The sequence below is a fragment of the Pyrus communis genome, chromosome 15 (assembly GCF_041283825.1).
Source record: "Pyrus communis isolate YQ-2024b chromosome 15, ASM4128382v1, whole genome shotgun sequence".
NCBI lineage: Eukaryota > Viridiplantae > Streptophyta > Magnoliopsida > Rosales > Rosaceae > Pyrus > Pyrus communis.
This window is the reverse complement of record NC_142579.1, coordinates 40,213,052-40,239,171: the sequence shown is the minus strand read 5'-3', so window position 1 is coordinate 40,239,171 and position 26,120 is coordinate 40,213,052. Positions and strand designations below refer to the sequence as shown.

The 26,120-nt window shown below is 36.7% G+C and overlaps 3 protein-coding genes across 3 annotated transcripts; 1 reads left to right on the top strand and 2 right to left on the bottom strand.

Moving 5' to 3' along the window:
• Positions 1-297: 297 nt before the first annotated feature.
• LOC137732673 (uncharacterized) lies at positions 298-2,764 on the top strand. The gene is made up of 7 exons (XM_068471972.2): positions 298-579; positions 686-722; positions 1,717-1,787; positions 1,879-1,973; positions 2,100-2,167; positions 2,284-2,391; positions 2,467-2,764. Exons 1-7 carry the CDS (start codon positions 369-371, stop codon positions 2,597-2,599), a joined length of 723 nt encoding a protein of 240 aa, XP_068328073.2. The 5' UTR covers positions 298-368; the 3' UTR covers positions 2,600-2,764.
• A 49-nt stretch (positions 2,765-2,813) lies between these two features.
• On the bottom strand, positions 2,814-9,380 carry LOC137732666 (F-box/LRR-repeat protein 15). The gene is made up of 17 exons (XM_068471966.2): positions 8,552-9,380; positions 7,929-8,190; positions 7,686-7,818; positions 7,116-7,215; positions 6,827-7,024; positions 6,478-6,748; positions 6,283-6,381; positions 6,107-6,195; positions 5,884-5,983; positions 5,624-5,794; positions 5,087-5,239; positions 4,749-4,909; positions 4,446-4,644; positions 3,804-4,252; positions 3,642-3,705; positions 3,314-3,400; positions 2,814-3,229 (listed from the first exon to the last, which is right to left on the bottom strand). The coding sequence occupies exons 1-17, from the start codon at positions 8,950-8,952 to the stop codon at positions 3,149-3,151; spliced, it is 3,018 nt and encodes a 1,005-aa protein (XP_068328067.2). The 5' UTR covers positions 8,953-9,380; the 3' UTR covers positions 2,814-3,148.
• Positions 9,381-15,010: 5,630 nt separating this feature from the next.
• Positions 15,011-19,396, bottom strand: CKX7 (cytokinin oxidase 7). Its single transcript, XM_068489439.2, has 4 exons — positions 18,518-19,396; positions 18,129-18,410; positions 16,904-17,166; positions 15,011-15,513 (listed from the first exon to the last, which is right to left on the bottom strand). Exons 1-4 carry the CDS (start codon positions 19,205-19,207, stop codon positions 15,186-15,188), a joined length of 1,563 nt encoding a protein of 520 aa, XP_068345540.2. The 5' UTR covers positions 19,208-19,396; the 3' UTR covers positions 15,011-15,185.
• Between the last annotated feature and the right edge of the window lie 6,724 nt (positions 19,397-26,120).

The following is a 26,120-nucleotide window of genomic DNA, read 5'->3' as shown; positions in this document are numbered from 1 at the left end:
TATATTTTTTTATGCCCGGAAAGATTCATAAAAATATTTCAATCTCTTCTTCTGATCATCATTATGTGATTCACAAAAATAAAAAACTAAACTCAAAATATATTTTGTGAAATACGGATCTGAAATTTGTCCCTAATCATTACCCACTGGCCACCATGAAACTCACACTTGTTACTTCAGGTAAGCACATTGCCACATACGACGCACGATACGCGTCAATTCATCAGAACTCACAATTACAATAATGCCCTTCAACATAACCCTATAGAAATTGTTAAACAGAGATTTTCAAGGGCAAGTATGGCAATTCAGCATAGTCGAACAGATAAGACTCGCAGGTTTCTTCACAGTTGATCTGTGTCTTTAGCATGGCCACGCTGAGCAGCACCGCGCACGTTGGCACCAACCCCTTCAGCTCCTCAATTGTCCCTCTCTCACAGCTCGTAAAGGTCGCCGCAGCATCAAAGAAGTCGCGGCGAGTGAGGTGCGCATTGCCACCCTCGAATTGGCGGGAGAGCAGACGATTGGTCTCCATCTCTCTGTCTCTCGCCCTCTCTAATCTGCTCCTTGTCCCTAACCGTACGGCTCATAAATCTTTATTCCCTGTTTGGCAGCAAAGAAAAGTAAACACTCTCTTTGATCAAAATTTAACTCAAACCACGTTGTATTATTGGGTTTAATGCAGATGCTGTTGCCGGCGGATTCGACAAGTATGTGAAAAGGTAATTACAATTTTTACTTTATTTAATCAGTTTAGCTATTAGTACATTATCTTTCGGATACATCATACAAGCTTTAAGGTTTAGCTTTGGGAGGGGGCTAAAAGCGCTTTTGGCAAGCGCTTCTGATTGCATTTAATAGAAGGCATATTAGTCTGTTTGTTCTCTCAACTTGTATGGAGGTGTCATTTTTCTTTCTGAATTTTAATTGTAGCCGATTACCCTCTTGAACTTTCATAATTAGTTAATTTTCTCCTTGAACTTTAGTTTTAGTTGATTATCTCCCTGAACTTTTATAAATAGCCAATTTCCCTTATGACGTTAGATTTTAAAAAATTTCATCCAATTTTCCATCTATCTTGATCACGGAAACATCACATTACACCGGTATGAAGGCAAAAAGGATGGAAACTTGGATGGATGAAAAATTGAATGAAAGTTTTTAAAATCTAACAGCTGTAGGGGAATTGACCATTTATAAAATTTGAGAGGGTAATCAGCTAAAATTATAGTTTAAGGGAGAAACTAGCTAATTATAAAAGTTCAAGAGGGTAATCGGTTAAAATTAAAGTTAAGGGAGGAAATTGGCTGCTCCATACAAATTTAGGGGGCAAATCAACAAATATCTCTTAATAGAAAAACTTCCAAGAAAGTACTTGAGTTTTTAACAAAATTTGAACGTGTTTGTCATAAAAACAGTTTTACGTCTTATGAGCAGAAGTGTTTTTAAAGAATCAAATTCCAAATGATCCTATGGAGGACCGACCATTTGGGAATGCATTATGTACAAAGCACTTGTGGTCATAAGTGATTTTGCTAGAAGCGTTTTTGTTAGGATTACATCATTTTATTCTATTAAATCCAAGTGCTTCGAGCTCCAGAAACAATTTTATGACCTAAAAGTACTTTTTAAGTTTTTTCTGCTAGACACAGTTATTATAATGCGCTTTTAACCCATGGAAGTAGCACTGATTATACCTAAATATGATAAACTCAGGAAGAAGCTCGACCCTCTCGAGGCTTATGTGTCGCCAGTCATACTCACCCAATTACAAATCAAGGACTTGGGTAATTTCCTTTGCCTTTGTTTTCCTTCTTCATTCATTTCTCTAATGTCATTTTCGACGATTTATCGAGGCTTATATGTCAACAACTGCAGAGAAATCTCTGGAAGGTGATCAACCCCAGTTTGCTACTTGCCGGTCTCTGCTGCGTTCAGGCCCTGCAGCGTCCCTTCGCATAAATATTCGAGCTGTAAGTTGAGGATTCCTTGAATACCATCAGTCTTCATGCTTTTTTTTTTTTCCATTTGCTTTATGTTATTGCAGTTTTTATGTGATAAACTCCTAAGAGCTTTGGAAATGTTTTCGGGAACTATAGGTGGCGCAGTATGCTTCAGATGATGGTAATGGGAAGGCTGCTTCGAGCGATGTTGATCAATGTCTCAGGTACCATTGCTTTCTTGACGAAACTATGCTTCTTCTGAACTGGGTACAGGAGCAGTCACAAGCTTATGACCGATGTCAACTAACTTTTAAGACGGAAATTGTTTCAATTTTTGAAGGGCCTTGGAGGAACTGGATTCCTTGCTTTTGCACGCAACAAGGAACGAACGAGCTCCGGTCAGTTCGATGAAGGCACAGATTAAATCTGCCCTTAATGCGTTGGACAGGTGAATCTTTATCTCCCATCTTGTTTCACTTACAATGTCAATCTCCGATTTTCTGAAAACCCGTCTTCTTTGCAGCCTCCTCAAAACTGTACCTTCGGAAGTGCTAGACAAGGGGAAGGTAGCGGCCGATTCTTACCGGAACTCGTTAGAGAACGCAGATCTTGATATTTCGGACCCGGACCTGAAGCAGTTGGAATCGATATTGTAAATACAGGAACACATACACGGATGGTTTGTATACTTTGTATGGTGATACATTGTTTTTCGTTTCACGGTTCGATGCATTTCTTGTACAACAAGACCTGAAACCAAATCCTTACCGGCAGACGATCCAGGTGTGACAATACACATCTTTGAAATTCCGGTTCAAAAATAGCGAATCCTTGTGGAAATTTCAGGAAGTCAAAAATGGAACTACGAAATTAATCGAGAAACGCAATTTATTGTATACACAAAGGCAGTACCAAATTCAGTACCCTATACACACAGTACTCAATCGTTTAGAATTCCACTCGTCCCGAAAAAATCGAATACAAGAAAGATGAACAATAGGTCAACATAAAAGCAAACATTACTTATTGTATGGGTTACATAAGAAGCCTATGTCTGCTACCTATACTAATACCTAAATCAAATACAAGCACAATCGATGACACCATTTACATACAAGTTCCGGGATCGATGACCACATCTGTTTGCCGGACTACAAGCCGAATCCAATAAGCCCCCGGAAGAAAAGATGCATTTCTTGCTATAATCAAGACTGTTGCAGGCTGCTGAAGATGCGCTTCAAATTAGGGCATGCAGCACGTAATTTCCCCATGCTCATCGGGCTTATCTGTCAATCATCATAAAAGACAGTATTATAAGAGGTAGGTTTTCTTACAACGATATGGCGAAGGAGAGAGAAGATTGTACTGACCTTGGGACAAAAACGAACATCAAGAGTCTCCAGCATGCTACATTTAGATATGGCAGCTTCCACTGCTGCTTCATCAATGTTGCAGGACTAATACAAAATCCCAGCAAGAAAATGAACTTAGGGAGCAGCAAACAAAATAAAACTAATTTTATAGGAAAAAAAAGAAAAAAAGAAAAGATATAAATTTAAGTCTAACCGCACCTCTCTTAAAAAATATTCCCCAGTTACACGCCTTTTCAACAATTTGTTTGTGGTTGAACATGAATTTTATGTGGTAATGAATATTTTTTTAAGGTGATAATCCGTATTATAACCACAAAATGCATACCTGAAGAAAGAGACTAGTCAATTTCGGACAGTCAAGCTTCAAAACTTCCAAAGAAGTACAATTGCTGAAAGAAAAAACAGAAACGTTAGTAACAAGACAAAACATCATGAAAATCAAGAACCAAACATACAAAGAGATTTTCAAACTAAACAAACAAATTACCTCAAATTAAGGAAGCAGAGGTTGAAACAAGCGACATCAACGTCCTTTAAATTTGCAGAAAGAGAAAGGTTTAATGACAACATGTGGAAACAACGTGCTGCTTGTGGAATGACAACTTTCCTAATATTTGGACAGCCTACACAGTTGAGGTTCTGCAGTAACCGGTTTGGCTGCTCAATTGGAACCTGCACATTCTCAGGTAAAAACATGCCAGATAGAGCAGCAGGTTGCCCGGCACTGCTACCCCAATTCAGGTCATGCATGTTCACACAGCCATTCAAGCTCACATGAGTTAAGTGCGTGCAAAAAGAAAGAAGCTCCTCGATAGCAGACTGACAGAGGGTTCCGTAAGACAAATCCAGTTCTTGGAGAGCTGGAAGAGCCCCTTCCTTGTAAAGAGGCTCCAAGGATGAGTCAGATAAGTACTTGCAGGCTTGTAACTTTAACACCTGGGACAAGATAAGATCCAAAAAATCATGTCAAAAAATCTGCCCAAGATTCTTCTAATTTAAGTTCAAATTAAAAACAAATAAACAAAGTATGAGTAGGAGGACCAACATGCTATGTAAAATATCATATGGTAGGAGGACAAACACGCTAAATTTAACAACAAATCAACAAAGTATGAGTTGTACAAATCACCTTAAGTTTCATACAAGACTCGAAAACTGGCTTCAAGTTCATCAAGAAAGTGTAGGACAAATCAAGCGCAATTAAATTTGGAAGGCAGCACAAAGAGTAGAGTCCATCAGAACCAACAGAGGGGCATGACATTAGAATTAAAGACTCAATCAGCGGGCATGAAGCAGCAGTTGCAGACAAGCAATCATCCCTAAGTTGACTGCATGTGCAAATTAATAGAGATTTGAGTTTAATTGAGTCTGAAACAGTAAGAGCAGAGCGGGCAGGCACGTAGGTAAAGTATTAATAAGTAATGAAAATAACCTGCAAAAGGAAGCGTCTAGAGACGTTAATAATGGACAATTGATGGATACTTCAGCTAACACACCACATCCCTTCAGCTCAAGCAGCACCATATTCGGCGCTTCGATACTGAGCACATTCAATTTGGGACATATTCCCAAATTTAGTGACCTAAGACCAACCTGAAGAAAAGAATGAGAAAAGGATTCAGTTTTCTATTGACTGCTTAATGTCAGAATTAAAATGCAGTGAAAACAGTGTGATAAGCTCATGACTTTATATAAGGGCAACATAATGCATATTGTAAAACTCATAAATTTTCATAAAAATCTTTTTACTTTACAATCATTATATCTTACTGGACAAAATGCTGCTCTTTCAAGATGATCACAACCATCTAAAGAAACTTGTTCAATATAGGGGCAAGTCAGTTCGAGAGAAGTAATTGCCCGGCAACCAACAAGTGAGAGGCTGACTATAGAAGTGCTGCAGAATCGAACTGCGGTTAAGCTCTGGGTGAAGTAAAACATTATGTCAGCCAAAGGAAATATACATACCAAGAGACAGCTGATAACTCAACAGACCAAACCAGTAATTAAGGATGATTCAACCCTCCCTGAGTAACAGACTAACAGTCCAAGTATCAGGGGGAACAAATAACATTCAAAAGAGTTTTTCACAATCCCCTACATGATTCAGGGGAATAACCAACAGGTCATGCATTTGTTGACAACATGGTTTAAACTCACAAGTTTATTGCATCAATATAGTCTTACTCTTACATAAGAACACATCAAATAATTTCAAACTGCAAAATTTTATATCATCCCATAAGCTAGCGTAATCATTTCTCAACTGTATTAACTCAGGTAATAAGAAGAGATAAATTGACAAACCTCACAGTTTTCGAGAACTAATGTTTTGAGCAAAGGACACCCACCACCATCGCTGAAAACATCACATATAGAATTTGTTAAAGATTCACAATCTGTAAGGTCCACTTCTTGCAAACTTTGGCATTGCAGTGCCAGCGTGGTTAAGCTCTCTTGCTTTTGCAGAGCTAGTTTCTGCAAATTCCAAAGACAACTCATTCAGATTTCATGTGTCTAATAAAATGAACGCTAAAAGAATATTAATGGTTCTTCAAAAGATTTACCTGAAGTGAATTTGAAGTGATGTTGATACGATGGAGCACAGGACAGTTAGAGACCATTATTGATGACAGCATGATGCATCTTAGATTCAAATCAGCAAACCTGCAGGATAAATATGCAAGATTAAAAAATTTCTAAACAAGTAAGAGAAATTCTCCTCCCCAATTGGGAAGCTTTCTAGGTTTTTTCCACAAGGGAGGGGGGACTGGAAGAACATGAGCATACTTGCGACAATGTACTAGTCTAATATTCTGCAAGCGTGGAAGATCCAAGTTGACAGCAGTAAGTAGACTGCAATTGTCAAGCTCCAAAACCTACAATGAGTAATAATCAGATTAATATGTTTAAGGCTTTCAGTGAGATAGCACAAAAAATACCAATACTTGAGACCAGATTTATACCTCAAGCATGTAACTATGAGATATCGCAACCATTGAAGCCGAAGTGATGCCCTCACAACTGTGAAGCTTAAGAACCGTCAACATTGGCAGTCTTACAGACTTCAAAAGGAAAACAATGCACAGAAGCATGTCAAATAAAACTAAATCCAAATATTGCTAATAAAAAAAGGGCAGTGGAAACCATTACAAACTAACCTCAAGGGATATATTTGGACAGTATGACGCATTGAGAACATGGAGATTAGCACAAGTAAGAGCAATCTCACGTAGAGTTTCATCACTAACACATGAACAATTTGACATATCTAAAGACTCTAATTGAGGGCATGAAGTTGCCGCTGAACGAATTGCAGCATCTGAAAGCTTGTGGCAAGAGCCTATATCAACATCATGCAAAAGAGGGCTATTAAGAACAGCCTGCGCCATGTTACTGCGCTTCAATGACAGAGTTTCGAGTTGCGGACACCTGCAGAAAATCAGATTTAGCACAAAATGTAACCAAGCAGACAGTATGTAACAATTCAATTATAACTAAAAAAATCACCTGATGGATATGCGCATAACACGACATTTTGTTAATTGAAGATGACAGAGTCTATCATGGTTTATAGGTATCTCCTGGATACCATTCCCAAGAGTAGCATCATTGATGATCAAGCTTTTCAACATTTGACAGTCTGCCAAGGAATGGAAAAAGATGTCCCCTAGTTGCCCTTTACCTAGGATTAAAACCTCAAGATTCCTGAGAAACAAAAAAAAAATTAAGTTACGTGAACTGGAAACTATATAAAAGAATAAATAGAAGAGCATAAATATTTAGAAAAGCAATTTACCTCAATGAAGAGATAGCTTTCATGACAAGCAAGTGAATAGCAGGGGTACCAGAAATATTCAATTCAGTGGCATTGGGATACCGCCAACATACATCCTCAACTGTAGTTGCATATAAAATGAGTAATAAGCCCACAATTTTATATGATATTAAAATTCACACACATTAGAATTTACAAATGGAAACTAAAATTATACAAACTGAACAAACACATTAACCATGTCGCATAAACTATGAGTACTAACCACCCAACTTTTAATCTAATAAATGAATACTTCCCAAATGCATTATCCATATCATATGCTATGTCATAACACAAGCAGTAAAATTACATATAGCAAAAGAGGGTGACCCCAAGCCAACAAGGCTCCCTGCTTTGCAAGGGCATACAAAAAACCAACCAAAACATGGAAATCCATTACACATTTTAGAGGGGGAGAAGACAACATTCGGCCCAAAACACATCAGTGACCAGTGGAACAAATTCTCTACTTACTTGGCAGTTAGCACAATAAATCTTCAGTTTTTATACTTAATAGCAGTGAACCACAAAAAAAACAGTAGAACTCACATTGATCCACAGATATACTTCGATTCTCAAAATTCAGACACCTCCAGAAATCTTCATGAGCACTAGCAGATCGCCACTGCCTGCAGACTATTGCAGCTCGGCAAAGATGAATGTGGTCCAAGAAAGAGAAAACCTGACAATAAGGAGAATATGATATTAACAATAGTAATTATAATAACATAGTTGGGACCAAAAGTGATAATAGCCCTTCATTATATGCACTATACGCGAGGCTATGCTTACCATATGTAATAGGTCATCTGTAAGATCCATCCGAACTTCTAAATCTTCTGTTTTTGAGGTGCCACTATTATCCCCTTCATCATCCTTACCACTTCCAGAATCAAAGGGACCCTCCTCACCACCATTATTAGTAGTAGTATCTTGAAAGAATGTCTCACTCTTAAATGGAACAAAAGAGCTCTGATTTATTCTGTAGTCTCTGTCTGCAGATGAACTGGAATTTCCCGCACCTGAAGACATTGCCATTGCATAATGGAAATCACTGCAAGAAAAAACGTTGCGGACAATCATGAGCCTCTTTATTCCCAGCTGACAATCAGATTATACTGAAACCAAATAAAAGATAAGCATATACCACATACTCATTAGGCTAAAGTAAATTATTCCCAGCTGACAATCAAATTATACTGGAACCAAATATTCTAAAACATATAAACCTCTAAACTATTAGTAATGAAACTAATCAGTTAATCTTACATCCCCAATTATTCACCCAGTAGCTATTAAAGGTCAATATTTTTGTAACCCCATAGAAAATTACCTAAAATCTACCAATCAATCAACATTGAGAGCAAAACCCACAAAAATTAGAGAGAGAAAGAGAGTTACAGTGAGAAACTCACTGATTAAAGGATTGAACTTTGGCTCGCTTATGGTGCGAATCGTGATCACCACCATCGTCTGCAGCCGAGCTACTCTCGCCTTCGGAAAGCCGAGGGTTCCTAATTGAGGCCCTCAACGACGCAAGAGCGCCAACACACACAGACTCGTCCCACTGAGCACCGCCGCCGCGCATTGCCTGAACCATCCCTTCAAACAATCTCAGATGGTCGTCACGGCCGCGCTCATTCCCCACCAGCCCCAAACTCTGAGCATTGCCGTCAATTTCGTCGCCATTCCCAACGGCGACCTCCGAATTGCCGTCATTTCCGAAATCCCCCTCGTTCATGATCGCCTTCGCCTCGCTATCGTCCTCTTCGGGTTCGTCTCCTTGGGTGAAGCATAGGCAGCACCAAATCTTCATGCACTCGAAGAGCAAACCCCTCGGGACCTCGGCAAACCCTAGCTCTCGATCCGACGCATCTCCATCCCCCTTCCGACTCCTTCCCAAAAATTAAAACCCTAATTGTCGCAGAACGGCTTTTGAAACCCTAGAAATTTGAGGACCGTCGATTTGAATTTTTTTGATTTGGATTTTCAATACGAATTTCAACACGAATTGATCGATATCTACATTAATATACAGACTTGAATTGGGAAATTGAGAGGAAGAGAGGGAATTTCAGCGGATCTGACCGGGGATCCTCCTGAAAGTGCTTATTTGCGGCGAGGTGCTTTTTTAGTGTACCCTCGAAAGTGCTTTTGAAAATAATCTCTCTGTTTATTTTTCTACTTGGAAATGAAACTGCAGGTCTTGCAATAAGAGAGTCTTCCTTACAAAAAAAAAAAAAAAAAAAAAAAGAGGAAAAACAGAACCATTTATAGTGTAAACATGACGACGTCGTTCCCTTTTGTCTTTATTTTTGTAACTTTCTTATTTGCTTTTCTCTTTCCTTTTCTGCTATTAGTTGTTTGGGCCGGCTAGTAATTTTTTACAAAATGACTTTTGAAAAACTGTTTTGTAAAACGGAAACAACAAATATGATTTAAATTTTGTTGGGAATTTGTTTGACAATTGAGTCCGATAATGATTTTAGAGAATTAAAACATTGAAAACGCATTTTGTACCCAATGTCAAAAAATAAAAATAAAAATTTGTGTTTTGTAGTAATGGTAGATGTGGTGGTAAGGATGATGGTTGAGATGATAGTGGTGTTAGTAGCAATGGTGGTTGACATAATGGTAATAGCGGTGACAAAAAGATCTTACTATGTGAGCAGTGGTGGGATATAAGTGGTGGCAATGGCGGTGTAGAGGGTAATGGTGAAAGGTGCAATGGTGCGATGGTGGTGGTGGTGGCAGTCATTGAGATGGTGGTAGAGAATGGTTGTGTTAGCATTGCTTATGAGAGATGGTTGTGAAAATAGTGGTTGAGATGTGGGGATGATGGTAGCAAAGATGGTGAAGGTGGTGGTGGCCATGGTGAAGGTAATGGATGGAGAACGTGGTAATGGTGGTGGTGCCAATGGTGCTACAAGATGGTGGTGACCGCCACAATGTGATGGTGAAGGTGGTGATGGTAATGGATAATGTGGTGGTGGTGGTGGTGGTGGTGGTGGTAGTGGTGTTAGTGGGGGGTGTGAAGGTGATGGGTGAGGTTCATCTAGTGTTGGTCATAGTGAGACGGCGGTGATAATGTCGATACCGACGATGATGAGATGGTGAAGGTGTTGGTGACCATGGTAGTGAGGGTGATAACGATCAAGGATATGGTGGTGGGAGGTGGTGTTGTCAAAAATAATGGTCATGTTGGTGACATTGGTGATGGTAATGATGACATACATGATTTTATTTTTATCAGAGCTCTAACTTAATTTGTTTTATAATGTATCTTTTATTTTTTTTATTATTTTGAATGTTTTTGAAATACATATAAAATATAAAAGTAGGCTAAATATTGTTTTTTGCTTTTTTCGTTTTTTGAGTTTATTTTCACAAAAGAGTCTGTTGAACCCATTTTTAATCCATAAAAAAAAAAACCATTATTTTGCAAAACGTTAACAAATGTACCCTAATACGCTCATTGATTTGTTTATATTTTTTATTGTCAATTTCTTTATATATTTTCTTTTGTCATTCCATGCTTCTTACATTTCAAAAGGACTTAGAGAAATATTATCCGAACCCAATTGACTTATCTCTACATCAAACTTAAAATTCTTTAAAACTTCAACTTTAATTGCTGTTAGGTAAATAAAAAGAAAATAAAAATTAGAACTTGTTGGATGGCTTCGGCCATCAACACCTCTCCATATTTTCGGTGAACCCAATCGAAGTTCCAGCGACCATTGATGCTCTCCTTTCTCTTACTCCTTTGTCTCTTGTTTCTTTATACGAACTTAAATCCAATCAATCGGAAAAGAGAAGCCGGTATGAAGTGGAGCTATACAGTGAAAGATAACAGAACAAATTATTTAATCTCAACTCTGTAACTTGGAGTTATACATAAAAACCATGAAATTCAAGCAAGGAAAACTCAATACAACAAGAGTCAAACAACAGTTATATGACTATGTCCTTATTGGACAGGAATTGCCGAATTGGTTTCCAATAGGAACTATAAGAGGTCACATTGATGACTGATTGGAGTTATAGATGGTTTTGGGTTTTCAAATAGGAATTTAGAGCAGAGTCATGTTGGGGCAACCGCTGACAGTGTATGGTGATTCTTATTCTTTTAAGGTATAATAGTTGTCAACAACCTTAAGGAAATTTTTTGACGACGTTTGGTTGGGTTCGTGGAAAAGAATGGAGGAGTGCAAATGTGTGGCAAGATTTGGTTTAGAGAATGGGTGTGGAGATAAAAACACAAATTATTATTGTATTATATTTATTTATTTTAAGGCCAGGTTTGACAGTTTGAAGGATAACATTATTTAATTAAGTGTAGAAATAAAATAAATGGGTCCAAATAAAAATTCCCAATCGTTAATGTTTATGTGATGAGGTGGGGTTTATGCTCTACTTAAATCATTGTTCTTTAAGAAAAAGGAGAATATATGGAAATCTAATATTGTGTCCTGATTTTCCCACCTAAAAGAAAAATCATAGAAGGGATATTTGTTTGGTCAAAATAATCTGGTAGCATTTAATGAGTAAGAATATCTAATTAAAAAGAAGAATATGTCAACACAATGCCTTGAATTTGTCTTATTTCGTACAATGAAAAATGAGAAAAATAAATACTATATAGGCTAAATTTTACATTACTATTCCAAGTAAATTCTCATGTCAAACTTAATTGATTATATCAACTAATTTTTAGTTCAGTGATTCTTAATTTCTGGTATCTTACGTTCAATTCAGGCTCTCTATTTATTTGAAAAATAATAATATCAAACAATTTCGCAACAAATATTTATTATAACTGTGCACAATTACTCACACAGATTTAATAAAAATTGGTGGAGTCAGAAGCAACCATCAAAATACAGGAAGAGTGTTTTGTGGGGGTAATTGGACAACACGTGGCATGACTGTTCTTCAAAGCTAGATTAATTTCAACTTTGATAATTAAAGAATGATGAAGCATTACCCATATGTGACATTAAACATAGTGATAAACTTGCAAATTGAGGAACACGTGGGCCCCAATGGACATAATAAATTGTGGCAAAAAGATGTTAAGAAATCCACCATGTCTTTAACCCTAAATTTTAAACATAACCTAAAGCTTGTCCTGCCCATCAAAATGGTAGACAACATTGGACTTGCCCACAAAAGGTTCACATTTTCAAATATCAAAATTCACTTGAATCTTCTAAAGCCCAAGCCCTCACTAGCTTAAAATTACAAAACAGGCCTCACACAAAAAGCCCAAATATTTGATGATGGGTTTGATCCATTTCTTTAATTAGCATCAAAATGGAAGTATTAGTTGTGGCTAATTGAAATTAGGATGTTAAATACATGGGATAGCGTCACGTGCTTAAAGGTAATCTAGGTTCAAGCGTCAAGGATTTGTCCTTGACATTTGCTACACGTAGCGAGGAAGAGAGATAAGGTAGCGAATAAATGCATAGTGCTGCCCCTTCATATTTTCTCAATTACATTAGATCTACAACAGTGATGGTGGTGCGTGATGAACAGTCATCGGCCGCTGCACTCGCTGACGCCGGAGACGGCAGGGGGTGGAGAGGTCATTGGGTCGGATCTTCTCCAGACAGGGGCGGATGCATTGAGGGGTAGGGGGGCCAGCTGACCCCCCCCAACTTCGGTGAACATCCATAGATACCTTGGTTGCTGACCCGCCAAACTTTGGTGAATGTTCATGAATACCTTGGGTGCTGCCCTTTTGAAGATTAGAGTTGGCTTCATACACCCTCCAACATCATCATTTTTGGACAAACATATTAATGGGATGCAATGATATCAAACATTATTAGTGTGTTCAAGATAAGTGTGTTTCTTTGTTAAGCATTCATATAGACGCAGTCTTGGAACATGTTAGTTACCCTCGCAAATGAAGCATTAACAGGTGTGCAATATGCCTTTCAAATAACTTTAGGCCTACCAAGACTCGATGAAATGACGATATGCATGTTATTTCTGGTAAAAAAAAATGTGTGCGCAACGTACTATTCTTACTTACCCCTCTAATATTATTTCCTAAATCCACCACTGACTCCAGATATGATTTTTTTATTTTTTTAATCCTGATTCGGGTTGAGACATATATGCTTTAACAATACTCACATTCGAACATGCTAGAGCATAGATTAGCATTGGAATGGTTAGATTCCCTTCCCTCGTAACAAAATAAAAGTAAACAGCCGAATATTTAGCTCATCGATCCGTGGCTTTAGTTTCCACAGCATTCTCTCGATACTTCTCAACTTTCCATGCTTAATTTTCAAATATTTGCAGCCTTTTGCATGGTTCAAACCTTCAACGTAACATGTTGTGTATATTATTGATTTTAATGCATGGTCTGAGCTTTGATACAAAACACACACTACTTTCACCCGCGGTAAATACTAAAAGTAAAACACGTGATTGCATTTGCATGGCACATTTACAAAGAACGTATACGATGCTTTTTTGCATGGGAATTTAATTAACCAAGGCAGTTCTTTTTCTAACCATGATGAGTTTAAATCTTTTGCATTTATTTTATGTGTAGTTTTTATGTGACATTTATTATTGATTGATTCGTGTTAAATTTATGAAAGTTGAGTTAAGAAGAGTTAAATTTATAAATACATGTTAATTAATAATAGAGATCATAGAGAGACTACAGATAAAATGAATCACAAAAAGACTACAGATAAAATGAATTCGAAAGATTTGAATTCTCTAAGCACATATTCGATTGTAGCTTACAAGAAATCATGATCTTATAATTGCCTTCTAAAGCCTGATACGGGGCGCACAGTACCACAACTTTTCTCTACTTTTCATGAGAAAAAGATAAAAAATAAATAAATAAATAAAGGGAGAAGAAGGAAAAGTAGAAGATAAAGAGAAACCAAGTAAGATTTGATTTTCATTGAAACCAAAACAAACCAAAGCGAAGCTCGAGGTTTGGTAAATAAGATCCAAATCGATTGGGAGAAAAAGTGGAAGTTTTTTAATTTTTTTGCATGGTGTGTTTTGATCTTTTTTGCATGAAAAGAGAATCTGATGCCCTAACTACACGCCTAATTAGCAACACTTTTTTTTCCATCTCTTTTTTGTTGAAACGAAGACTAGTGGCACTTTGGACAAGTTGAAGTCAAATCATCTCGAACTGAACATCAAAACCAGTTAAGGTTATCCTAGATAAGACATAATTAATTTTGAATTAAATCGAGTGGTTTAAAATAATTAAACAAGTTCAGCTTGTACATCAGGGCTTAAGGTTTAAAACTTCAAAAAGGAGCAAAGGCAAATTTAAAGCAAAAGAAGAAAAGAAAAAAAACATACATATCATTTAGAGATTCTTAGTTATTTTTTATTTTACTTATGTAATGAGAGAGATAAATACAATAAATGATTATAAGTTAGAATCTCACATGATCATGATATTCGTGAGAAATATCGTAAAACTTCAGGCATAATAATCACACGCATGACTTCAATGTCATGGATAATTGAGTTAACCAAAGTGATGATCATGATCACATTTCAATATATTACCGGTTCTAAAATAGAATCTCAGATTATCACGGCATTCGTGATAACACACATACGTCAATGTCCTGAATAATTGATTTAACCACACTAATGATTGTGTGATATATAAATGCTCACCAAGAAGATGTGTATATCTGACTATTAGACAGATTGTCTGCTTAACGTGGCATGTAACGTCAGTATCATGGATAATTGAGTAAACCAAAGTGATGATCATGGCCACATTTCAATAAATGAGCATGATGGTCATATATACTTCCACATTTTCATCATCAACTAAGAAACAAATAGAAAGATGATAAAAAAACTTTGCTCAAAACTAAACCTTTACATTAATTTGCTCCAACAGCTTCTTTGTCGAATGTCAATTGATAACAACGGTACTGACCCACCAGAAGCAATGAAGCAAAAAATTTAACGAAAAAAGAAAAATAGATGACAACAAAATTACATTGGACTGAACCATCAACAGAGACTATTTATTCAACTAATGCTAGGGTTGAGAACCCTCGAGAAAATTTTTTGTCCAGGAGCAAGGATGGCCATCGGATCGAAGCACATCTTCCGCTCTACAAATCTCGACCATCGATCGTTTCCGAAATGTCGCTTCCAATCCTCCGAGGATATGTAGTGAGGCAAATACAACTTGAAATCGAACCCTTTCTTGGTGCAGTACTGTATAATTTCTTGGTTCTGAGCCACCAGATTCTCAGAGGAGGGGCCTTTTGGGTATGGTGGAGTGAAACGTAGCAATGCCACTATGTAGAAGATTTCGCTTTCTGGTAGCACCACGGACGTACGAGTATCCCACCTGATCACGCATAATTAAATGTTATTTAATAATTAATCAAATCTAATCTAGTTGCATAATTAGTTTATGACATCTACCAAACCACAGGGTTTTTTCTTAATTTAAAAATTGGAGCTGGAGCCTGACAAAATTATGGTGTTCATCGATATATATTCTCATTTGAGAAATATCAAATTTCCTTGTCGTTTCTGAAATGGCAAAGGATTTATGGAATATAAAATCCTCATTTTCCATAAAAAGTACAAAAAAGAAAAAATCCATATGACCAACATGCCCCTCGAAGGGCCATCCAACACATCTTGTCAGGTTAAAAGAAAAGAAAAGAAAACTAATGAAAATGGTTTGAAAACATTAAGTTTTAATCAAAAGAGCAAAAATGTGTTGTAAGTGAATAGTACCAAAAATGATTTTTTTTACAGTAAAAATATTATTTTTGTTAAAAATAAACAATACCACAAATATTTCGTTAAAACTTCCTTAAAAAAACCCTAAATTTACTGCACTACCCTTTAAATCCAACCTATGACTTAATTTTAAGCAATAGAAAATTAAATTAGTAGTTTTCGTTTTTACTTTGGGTGGGGCCCACTATATCTTTGTCCTGCAAGTACTCTCCTACGTTTGCTTATACGCTAACCCAACCCAAACAGCTCAACCAAACCACCTAACCCTGACGTATGTGGTAACCTCGAACACAAGACAGTTTGGCTTGTGTACGGTCGGGTGCAGAGGTAGAATAGTACAACCATCATCAATCCTTCTGATTGGGGTCCCACTTGATGACCTTACAAGTAGAAAATTTTTGACCTGCCATCGGAATCTTAACCATCCGATTTAAAATGTTTAACCGAGTTAGTCAGCGTATCTGATTCGCAAAACTATGTTCATGATGTCACCTTATTTAGTGTACCCAAATAAAGTATGAATCTTCCTAAAAAAGCAAAAAAAGGAAAAAAATATTATGCTACGGCGATGCGGATGTCATATAATTTTAATTGACATATACCAAAATCAATGCAATTATCGACATGAAAAAAGAAGAATGTATGACTGCTGATGTTAACACAACTTAAAAAACTATGTGGTCTTGAATTTCCGTTAAGAATTAAAGTAACAAATGAAGATGATATCCAAGAGGTTGGAAGTCAACAAAGAAAACTCCGTCGTATCAAAATAATGAAGAAAATTTTTTAGGGGATAATCTCATTGATTGAATGTTCAGACACTCTAACAATGTAACTCAACACGCATACGACAAAATAACCCATTATGAAATCGACCCAATTAGTGTGATTAGGCTGCTGTATTGGATATTTTCTCTACCAAAAAAGCAACGATCTCAATTAAGTAGGAGTGGGGAGTGGGGACGTTGAGGAAGGGAAAAACATACTTGCTTCGCCGGAGAGGGTAGACAAGCATGGGCCCGCCGATCCCATTCTTGAGGATCTTTTTGAACACAGTTCGATCGAAATCAGCAATATCTGATTTCGACACGAACATGTTCAACCAAGGGTGAGGAGCGTCCCAGATTCCATTTGCCTTGGCGTGTTCCTCTGCGCGCTTCACACGCAATAGAAACTCGACGTAGCTGATGTCCACCTGGAACTTCAACTGCTCAACGAATCCGAGGCCTCCAAGCAATCTCTTCACGCCCTGCAAAATAATTCAGCAAATAACGTCAAACAACGAGGGTAACTGCGTCATTCCGCACCACACGAGGGACACACATGCATGATTTACAGATTCCAGAAAATGATGGCTTTTTGGCCATTTGCGGAACTGCAGGGACCATGCCGTCAGCCAAATCTCAATCATGGACGCCTACTGGCGTGTATATTTACCATTTTATCCTCCCGAGAGTGTCATTTAAGTAATTAAGACGCAACATTAAGGGGCATTTTTCATGAGCACCATGTCATACAATCCAATGGAAGATAGTAAGATACACTACTGTCGTATTGTCACTCTTAAGTCGAACCACACGACGAACGAATCAAAACTTTCTAGAAAAAATGAATAATAATTTTATTTTCTCAAATTTAGAAATTAAAAAAATATGATTTTGTAAATGGCCTTGTGAATCGGATCTCGAATTTAGCTTCAACTTACTACGTTTCTGATTCAAACTGTCTTTTTCTAAATCTAGTAAGAATATGGTTTTTGATAAATAAAATAAAAATAAATGCTGATGGCAAAGGGGAATAAGCCGTCCTTGCATCGACAAGTTTCGTACACGTGTTTCACCAAAAAAAAAAAAAAAAAAATGCTTCGTGCACGTGTGAGACTGGAGTACACAGAGGGGGCGGGGCTGTTTTGACTTTTTCACTGTCCCGGTGGGACGGTTTTGCGCGGGACATCCCACTTAACCCGCTCGAGGTCAAAATTTTCGCGGCTGCGGGGCCCACTTAGCAACTTCTTAGGTCAAAACTCAGTCACCACCGCATGGGCCCTATGGATAAACTGTACTTTGTGGGACCCCCAGAACCAGCCCCATGACGCAAACTTTAATTAAAGTTATTATACACCTATCTGATGAAATCGTACGGCCAGAAATTGCGGGTGCAAAGTTACTATCCTACAGCAAGAAGCATGAGATAATTGTTGTTTGTAGTTACCGTATCGACAGTTGAGGGGTGGTCAGTTTTGCGGTAATGACGAGCGAGTTCGAGACAGTAGAGGATTGGCCCAGCGGTTCGAGGGAGATGGGCCGCGTCGAATGTCTCCTGAGGATCTAGCGGCACCGAGGGACGCCCGTCCGCCGGATTATCGCTGTTGACGAATGCGAAGCCTTCAACGTAGTCGAACGAGTCGCCGCCGTCGTCCTGCCGAGTTACCAGCAACTCGGCGTCCCGGGTGAAGTCGTCAAACTCGGTGTACACCAGCCTTATCCATCTCACCTAATCACATAATTAATTAACCTTAATTACTTTACGTAAATGTTAATGCAGCCATTTTTAAAACTAATTTGGGAAAAATAAAAAATAAAAAATCTGAAAATACTGACCATGTCCGGGGCTGGTTGGAGAAGAACCCTAGCTTTGGTGATGATACCGAACTGACCGAGTCCGCCGAGCGCGCCGAAAAACAGCTCCGAGTTTTCCGTTCCGGAGCAGTTAAAAATTTCGCCCTTCCCTGTAACGACTTCTAACTCCGTTACGTTCGACGTTTGCGGACCGTAACGGAAAGCCTGACCGCTGACCCCCGCGTTGGATAACGTCCCGCCCACCGTCAAGCTCAAGTAATCCGTCCACGACCGCGGCGCCATCCCGTACTCGAAAACGCACCGCTTCAGCACGTCTTCCCATAATGCCCCTCCCGACACGTCAGCGTAGAAGGAGCCATCCCTGGCCCTCACAACCCGGAAATGCTCCCCCAACGACCGCATGTCCAAGACGAGGCCTCGATCCGCCATAGCCTGGCCGTTGATCGAGTGGCCGTTCCCGCGCGCCGCCACCGTTAGATTCGACGACCTCGTCGCCGTCTTCACCACCCTTGCCACATCTTCTACACCCGCCGGCCGAAGAAAGGCTAGCGGCGAGATGGAATTCATTCCGCCAAAGTCTCTGGCTGCATCCGCGCCGCAGTCGGCGACGCTGCCCTGGAGGTCCAGTGCCTTGGAGAGGCTTGAGACGCCGCCATCGGGCCTGGATTCGGAGTCGTTTTCGTGGACGAAGCACTCCACGTAAGCTATCATCTTCGCCGGAAAAATAACAGAAACAGAATTTCTGAGGCGCTTAAGCTTCGATTCCGCTCTCTCTCTAGAGTTCGAACTTTCTCTTTCTAGAAAGCTTGGTTTGTCCTGTGTCAGACTGTAGAGAGAGAGAGAGAGAGAGAGAGAGAGAGAGTAGTAGAGTAGTAGTACTCTTTTGCTTGCTTTGCTCTCTGTGGTGGTTACGGTTTGAAGTTTACGCTTAAATAGGGGCTGATTCGCGTGTCACTCCCCCTGAGAAATTAAAAATTCATTTTTTAACTTAATTATTCTTTTTTAAAAAAATTTAATTATTTAAATATTTGATTTTTTTTAGGCGTTTCAGCGTTTGAGAATTCAATGGAACCTATTTTTTTATTTTTGCAGTCAACTTAAAAATGTCTTTAATGGAATTTCAACTTTACCATTAAATAAAAAAAAAACACTTTTAAAAATAAAATTGTTATTAGTATTTAAAAAATCTCATTCTATACTTGTATTTTCTTTCTAATTATAGAAAATTTGAAATGCAAAATGAGATTTTTGAAGCGCTAATAATAATTTCCTTAAAAAATTAAAATTTGTAGGATGGCTTAGCTACCATCGGGAAAACATAGTGCAAAGGAGGTTTTCACCGGTGCACCTTTCCATTTTTTAGGGGGAATGCAATCGAAGCTCCCGTGAAAATTGATGATCTCCTTTCTCTCTTTCTTGTTTCCCCATATGAACTTGGATCCAATCAATCGAAAATGGGAAAGGCTAATTTGAAGTGGGGTTAATGATAACATATTGGGGAGCCATGTTTGGCGTCTAATAGAGCATGATAATTCATATCCTTCTCGAGGGTATGAAAATGAGAAGGAGAGAGATAAGAAAAAGAATTGACGAACAAACTCATTGGAAAATTTTGCCAACATTTGGTTGTATTTGGTTTGCAGGAAATAATGAGAGATGGGATTAGGGTTATTGGGTAGGGATAAAAAAACACCAATACCTATTTTATTTATTTATTTAAAGACAAATCCAAGAGTTGAATGGAGAAAATTGTTTAGTTAGGTGTAAAAATAAAATAAATTGGTCCAAATAATTTTATTAAAAAAATTAATTAATTGAAAAATTATTGAAATCAGGAGGTATAGGTCCACTTTCCTGTTTAATTTGTACATCCTCTGTCTGCCACTTTCCGCATAATATATAAAAGAATTTAGTAATTGGAATTTTGTCAATTTCGAATTTTTGTTTTGTTCCGAGCTGGTAGCGCATGATTACTCGGTTAAGTGGTTATTAGTGGAAATCCTCTTTCGTATGCCTTGTTTCATTTTCTATTATTATTTTCATGTTTTATTTTGTTGTACAACTTGAGGATGTAAGTTTTATCTAATTTATTTATTTATTTTTCCTTTTAAAAGAAAATCAGCTCGTAGTTTTGTCACACCAGTTTATTTTTTTAGGAGACTAATAAGACTAACAAACACATTTCAGTCTCTCTGATTATCATCGTGTGATTCATCAACATCAAAAATTAAACCTAGAATGTGCGGTGTGGAATACAGAATTGACATTCATCCATGTCCACATACAGTGTTGATATTCATCTATGACCACTGAGTTGTTATTTATCCAATTAATTGTTGATTAGATTGACATTTTATGACACATCATCGTACTAGAATTTTGATGGATAAGTTGAGGGGATTGTTTGCTTTTGTTTGTCTCTATGATTATAATGTAGGAAACTTTAACGAAAAGTTTTCAGTACTATTTATTTAACGAAAAATTACATTTTTACACTAAAAAGTCAATCTTAGTACTATTCACTTTACCTTTTATTTTGTCCTTATCGTTAAAACTCAAAGTTTTTAAGTCATTTTCATTAGTTTTCTTTATAATGTATGCTTAGGCTGGTAATTTTTTGTACATACGTACCTTTGATTTTAGGAAATTGTTAAGAAGATTATATTTTTAAATCATATTTTGTAAATTATATGATGTGGACGTTGGTGGTTTGATTATTTTTTTAATGGATCAAACAAAAAAATCTAATTATCAACTATTACTTCATACGATTTTAAGATGCTCGTTTGAAATACTTCAGAGCAGTTCCACCGAGGAGGGCCAGCACCCAGCCAATCCACTCCAGCCGAGCAGATAGGCTGTCACCCAGCTCAAACTGCTCTCTAGACCAGCTCAGAATGTGTTGAGCCCTTGCCCGGCCTATTTGCTTTACAAAAAAATAAAAAAACAAAATAGGAATTTGGTAAGAGAAATTCTGCGCTACCTACAAAAAATCGTGTTGTAAAATTTAATGAGAGGGTTGTTGTTATTTAATGATGCATGCATGTCACATGCAAGTTTTAATTATTCGTCTATTTTGGCCAGCATTGTAACTTTAGTTTTACACGATTAAACTGAAATGTGTAAAACCCTAAACCTAAATTTAATATTCTCAGGTCCTTTTGCCTCTTGAGTTTTAAAATACTTTAGGTTTTAGCCGTAGAAAACAAGCATAGCGACGATCTTTAATACGTACAAACTTCCTATTTTCTTTGTCTCATAAACTATACGCATATCTGACATCCAATGATGAAAATAAAATATGTTTTTCTATTCCTCTTTTCTTTTTTCGTAAGCATATGTAAAAGTTGTAATTTTACCAGTTAACAGAAATGAAAAAAAAAAAAAACTAGGGAATCAGGAAACTTTGGAATATGTGAAGTAAGGAAACGGAATCGAACTAACTAGTCCTACCGAGTTGATTCCTAATTTCATGTTACTGGATTACAAATCTTGAGGAACCACAACATAGTGGATCAATGATTGGGTAGGAATTTTAGACCCGTATTTCATACGACACGTTATGTGTTTGACTTCTAGCGCTAGTGAATCATAAAATAGTGCCAAGGAGGAGGTTTAAATGCCTCTGTGAATCTTCTCAACCTCAAAAAAGTGGACTGCAATGACGAAACTACCAGCTGATTTTAAAAAGAGATTGCAAATCTTGAAGGGGAACCGACATTGTTTCAATTCCATATGCGCTAGAAGGCGCAAGGTTACTTAGGAAATAACTATAGAAGCACATAACTCAAGAATCAGAAAGCTTCTAATGGTTCAAATTCTTATTCTTTGTAAATAAATATATATTGATTTTTTATAATAACATGATTGATGCTCTATGTATGAGATTTTATTCAGTAGTTTTTTCAGTTTATATTATTAGCAGTGGAAAAGAATTTATCTATATAAGGTCACATTAAAATAATGCCAACTTTCGCTTATTTATATAAATTAATTCACAACTTAAGACTCTGTTACTATGCGAAAGGATTAGCAGATGGACTTGGTGCTGTATTTGGGGGACACTAGGCAGATAGTACTGGGGACGTTTGATGAGTTCGAGTTCATGAGCCAATATAATATTAATCTACTTAAGCATTTGAGTTTTCATATTCTATATTTAATCGCTTAAATATTTATTTTTCATTCAATTGTTGACATTGATATATTTATATACACAAATGTATATTCCCATAGTCAACAAAAGTAGCACGCCTTCCTTAATGCTTGTACACTACCACGGCTTTCGCTATAAACTAACTAACTATTATATGACGAAAGATTTTATTAGGTGAGTTTCATTTGTTGGTTTAATAATAATATAAACAAAAGTAAGACATCGACCTAAACAAACAAGTGGAGTTGAAATGGTATTTCAATGACTAAGTAATTGCAATAGAATAAATGTTTTGTTTTATTTTATTGGAATAATAGAAGAAAAATTTAGGTTTTCATAAGCTGAGGTACATGTAAACTTGTTTGTCAAATATTCAGAGAGACGGGTAATTGGTTCACCTCTAATCATACCGATATTGTCTCAACTTAATCACTTATTAATAGGTGTTGAGTTTTATCATAAAAAAATTTGGTGTTATTAGGAGTGAAACCATACACTTAAATATTGTATTTTATTTGCTTAATTCTCCGATGTGGGACTTATATTCAACACGCCCCCTCACATGGAAACACTACATAGTAGACCACAAGTGCAACCAATCTCACATCAGACATTAAGTGGGGAAGCATGGTGTACCTTATCTCGATAACTTAGGCACGACACGAATCTTGACCCAGAGTCAAACCCACCCTGATACTATATATGTTAGATTTTAGAGAGACAGGTCATTGACCCATTTCTAACACACTGATATTGTCTCAACTTAACCATCTATAGGAGTTAGGTTTTATCACAAAAAGCCTTAGAATTATTAGAATGAAACCATACACTTATATATCATATTTTATTTTCTCACTTCCTCATGTAGGATTTATTTTCAACATTGCCAGGGTCCAACTTTCACGTGGCTTCTTGTAATTAGCTTACAAAGTTTAAATTTAATATAGTGATTAACAAACATCCCAACCAACTAACAATAATATTTATATTCTACTTTTATTAGAGGATATTTAAAGTTCACAATAATTATTTCTGTGAACTCGATATTTGGTTGTGACAAACTCTCATTCTCTGTAAAATAATCCAAATTTAACCTTTTTTCGTAAAACAAAAGCACCATTCCAATATTCTGATAAGCACCAATTGAACTTGGTTTTTGAAAGAAAAAAGAAGCTGAATTTGAAACAAAATGCCTCATGCATATGTTGTGACCAGGCATTTTGTAAGACTTCAAAGTAGATGTTAAATAATTAAAAAAATGTTCATTAAGTCAAAAACTTATGTTATATCTCAAATATTCTATACTTTGCATAATTAAAATTGTTAATTAAGTCAACAACTTATGTTAGAGATTCATAAAGCTAACATATCTCAAATTTATAGTTGAAATCTTGGAATATTATTCAATTATTTATAATTCATTGGTTGTAATCTTTTTTTTTTCTCGAGTAATGTTAGGTGGACTATATTTGTAAACTAAATAATGTGTCACCAATAAGAAATAAGTATGTTAAGCAACACTTAAGTCAAGGTAATGCTAAGGAGACCAAATGTGTAGACTAATTGTAAACTAAATGACATGAAATTTGATGATTAAATTATTACTTAATTGTTTGTTAGCGTGCTTATTTATTATTAGTGACACATCATTTAGTTTGTAAATTAATTTTTTTTTTAACAAACGATATTATGTCATATCCCGGCCCGGGGGAAATCACTTCCCGGGCCTGTTCCACCACCGTAGCACGATATTGTCCGCTTTGGGCTTACCATTCCCTCACGGTTTTGTTTTTGGGAACTCACGAGCAACTTCCCATGATGGGCCCGGGAAGTGATTTCCCCCGGGCCGGGATGTGACATATTATCTACAATAAAAGGGGTGGGGGAGTGGGCTTAGCTTTACAATGGGCTAGCAATAATGTGGTTCATATTCATCTTTGGCGAGAATCAAACTTAAGACCTCTAACTTAAAAATGAAGAGGAATACCACTAAACCATAATACTAAGTGACAGTTTGTAAATTAATCTAGCTTCCTAGTAATACTCCTTAAGTAATAATCCAATCATTAATTTTCATGTTATTTAGTCTGCAAATTTAGTTTCTTAGCATTACCATTTATTCTTTCTTTTTAATTTTGCATTAGAAGCAACACTTGTAACAAAATTAGAGGCCCGAAGGTATGGAGTCGTTGCGATGGTTGGGCATTCGCAGTTAGTACATTGTACCTGTAATAACGGATTATAAACTTTGTTTTGGTCCAGGGTTTTTGTCAAATACATAACGGATGATATGTTTATGCTGCTGACACATTCAAAGTCAAAACCTTACCAAAAGTCAACTTAATTAATAAATAGTGAAGTATTAGCAGACTGATTAGTGTGTGATAATGAAAGTTGAGCTAAAAATGCAGTGGACTTAGAGGCAAATTAAATTCATATAATTAAGCGAAACTCGCTAAAACATGCAGTAATCCCATAAAGGTCAAATATTAATTTTCTGAATGAAATGATTATTTTTATAAATTAATAATATTCCAAATGTCAAACTGGGTTGTACTTTGCTACTAAACTATATAGTGATCACGTTGATCATTCGTTTTGCACAAGTCACCGGATTGACATCGTTTTATGAGTTAGTTAATTCCATATCTTGTTGTGTTGTCAAACCCTTGTTTAACGATTTATTTTTCTATATATATGTGTGTGTGTGTGTGTGTGTGTGTGTATTAGGAGTCAATCACCCAAATTTGTCATTGTATTTTATTTGGCATAATCTAGTCAGAAGATTTTACTAGCTCAGCCTGCACATAATTGACAATTGTTTATTCGAGTTCTATAAGCTCCCAAATCTGATGATACTTCCATTTATATTGCCAACCATTTGTTATCATATTTTAGAAACGTCATATTACATCAAGAGAAAGATAGAAAAAAAATTAAGAGTTAAGATAAAAAAGGACAGGGAGATCTTTTATCAAAGATGGAAAGTAATTTTAACATATGCCTTAATAAAAGTGAGTAACTTTAGCTCGGGTATTGTGTTTAATTGAGATTTAATTGAAATTCAAGATGAAGAGAGACAGAGGAGAGAAAGAAGAAAAATATTGGAGTAAAAAGTTGTTGTGCTACAAAGAGGAGAACTGTTGAGATAAGATGAGCATGGACTGGAGTAAGCTGGCCAAATAACGCTAAACATCACCTGCAAAACATTGTTTTTATTGAACTTGTTATAGGGTCAAGACAAATTAACAAGGGGGACTACATTGAGTTGTTGAGGCCAAGAACACTCAATGACCCCACTGTAGCTCGCTACTGATTGTTTTTAATCATAAAAAGAGTACTAATATGATAATATATATAATTGTTTTTGCCTATTTAGCAACTATCAAAATGAATGATAAAGTTACCTTGATCGCGCACGAAGTATGCGACTGAGTTTAGCATTTCCATTATACCAATCAACAAATT

What these genes read in the sequence shown, in the direction of transcription:
- LOC137732673 (XM_068471972.2), top strand. Translation starts at nt 369, where the DNA reads ATGGCCACGCTGAGCAGCACCGCGCACGTTGGCACCAACCCCTTCAGC. An exon ending in ATTACAAATCAAGGACTTGG is followed by an intron (nt 1,788 to 1,878) that starts GTAATTTCCTTT and finishes CAACAACTGCAG; the next exon opens with AGAAATCTCTGGAAGGTGAT. An exon ending in TTCGCATAAATATTCGAGCT is followed by an intron (nt 1,974 to 2,099) that starts GTAAGTTGAGGA and finishes CGGGAACTATAG; the next exon opens with GTGGCGCAGTATGCTTCAGA.
- LOC137732666 (XM_068471966.2), bottom strand. Translation starts at nt 8,952, where the DNA reads ATGAAGATTTGGTGCTGCCTATGCTTCACCCAAGGAGACGAACCCGAA. An exon ending in AAGTATATCTGTGGATCAAT is followed by an intron (nt 7,216 to 7,685) that starts GTGAGTTCTACT and finishes ATGCAACTACAG; the next exon opens with TTGAGGATGTATGTTGGCGG. An exon ending in AGTCTTGTATGAAACTTAAG is followed by an intron (nt 4,253 to 4,445) that starts GTGATTTGTACA and finishes ATCTTGTCCCAG; the next exon opens with GTGTTAAAGTTACAAGCCTG.
- CKX7 (XM_068489439.2), bottom strand. Translation starts at nt 19,207, where the DNA reads ATGATAGCTTACGTGGAGTGCTTCGTCCACGAAAACGACTCCGAATCC. An exon ending in TCCAACCAGCCCCGGACATG is followed by an intron (nt 18,411 to 18,517) that starts GTCAGTATTTTC and finishes TTATGTGATTAG; the next exon opens with GTGAGATGGATAAGGCTGGT. An exon ending in TACCCTCTCCGGCGAAGCAA is followed by an intron (nt 15,514 to 16,903) that starts GTATGTTTTTCC and finishes ATGCGTGATCAG; the next exon opens with GTGGGATACTCGTACGTCCG.